Here is a 1,495-nt window from a genome sequence, read left to right as displayed (position 1 = left end):
GTTTTAGTACTATCAAAATATCAGCTATTCCACCAAGGTTGGATGCATTCAAATCTGATATACGATCATCCACCGATATTGAAAATAACAGAAAAATATGGCACAACCTGGTAAAATGAAATTATCAGGGAATTGAAGAGAGAAGAAGGAAGCAACAGTTATTAAGAAGAAGAGGGATAAAAAGCAAGTGGCAAAATGATGCATTTAAATAAGATTTACAATGAATATGTAAGATTGAAAAACAATTTTGGGATAAGGCATCTCTTTGGCTGAACTTTCACAAAATTCCAAATGAAACTTCACATGTGTTAAGTGCTATTTCTTTTCTGTTCCCAGCTTATGTAATAATTTCTTCACACCATGATAAATCTGCTTGGTTCTGACTCCATATATGACAGGATTAAGCATCGGTGGCACTACAACATAAAGATTAGCTAAAAGTATATGGATATAGCGGGGAACATTTTGGCCAAAGCGATGTGTCATAAAGGAAAAGAGGGCTGGTGTATAGAAGGCAAGGATTACACAAACATGAGAACCACATGTGCTGAGGGACTTGAGTCGTGCTTCATGGGAAGGAAGACGAAAAACAGCACGGAGGATCTGAACATAAGAAAGGGCAATGGCTATAATATCAAACACCAGATTACCGATGGCACATAAGCCATAAATAATATTGATCTTGATACTGGCACAAGACAGACGAGCAAGTCCCATGTGCTCACAGTAGGTGTGGGGAATGATGTGATTCCCACAGAAAGGTAATCTCAGTATGAGAAATACAAATGGAATGACAAAAATAATTGCTCTCACTAACACACCAAGACCAATCACAGAAACAACCTTATTGGTGAGGACAGTGCTGTATCGGAGGGGGTTGCAGATGGCCACATAGCGATCATAAGCCATGGCCAAGAGGACTGCTGACTCCATAAGTGTGAAGTTGTGGATGAAAAACATCTGTGTGAGGCAGGCATCAAAGATAATCTCCCTGAGACTAAACCAGAAGATTCCAAGCATCTTAGGGATGGTAGCTGTTGAGAGTCCCAAGTCAATGGTTGCCAACATGGCTAGGAAGTAGAACATGGGCTGGTGTAGGCTGTTCTCAGTCTTGATTACCAAGAGAATGGTGAAGTTGCCTATGAGTGCAATCATGTACACAGCACCAAATGGAAAGCCAATCCAGATATGAAGAGCTTCTAGTCCTGGGATCCCCAGCAACAAGAAGGAGGAAGGGTGAAACTGAGTGTCATTGAGTAGGAACATTCTTCTTGGTATAGCATAAGTCCATGGTCCCAAAATGCGTGCTCACATAACCTTCATGTTACCATACAGCTTTAACTATGGAGCCCTAAAGGTAATACAGAGAACGTTATGCATTTGTGTGCTTGTTCTGCAAGCAGTTTGATCAATTTTCAATGCACTATGTATAGAGTACTTCAGACAAGTGATATCTGAGGCATAACTTCCCTTGAGGAAACCACAATAAATTGAA

At 40.3% G+C, this 1,495-nt stretch overlaps 1 protein-coding gene across 1 annotated transcript; it reads right to left on the bottom strand.

Annotated features, from left to right (window-relative positions):
• Window positions 1-315: 315 nt before the first annotated feature.
• Window positions 316-1,266, bottom strand: OR52E2 (olfactory receptor, family 52, subfamily E, member 2). Its single transcript, NM_001171441.1, is given in 1 exon segment — window positions 316-1,266. A coding segment is annotated over 1 exon segment (951 nt).
• Between the last annotated feature and the right edge of the window lie 229 nt (window positions 1,267-1,495).

This window comes from Oryctolagus cuniculus, chromosome 1 (genome assembly GCF_964237555.1).
Source record: "Oryctolagus cuniculus chromosome 1, mOryCun1.1, whole genome shotgun sequence".
Classification (NCBI taxonomy): Eukaryota; Metazoa; Chordata; class Mammalia; order Lagomorpha; family Leporidae; genus Oryctolagus; species Oryctolagus cuniculus.
The sequence above is the reverse complement of the archived record's forward strand: the minus strand, read 5'-3'. Positions and strand labels throughout refer to the sequence as shown.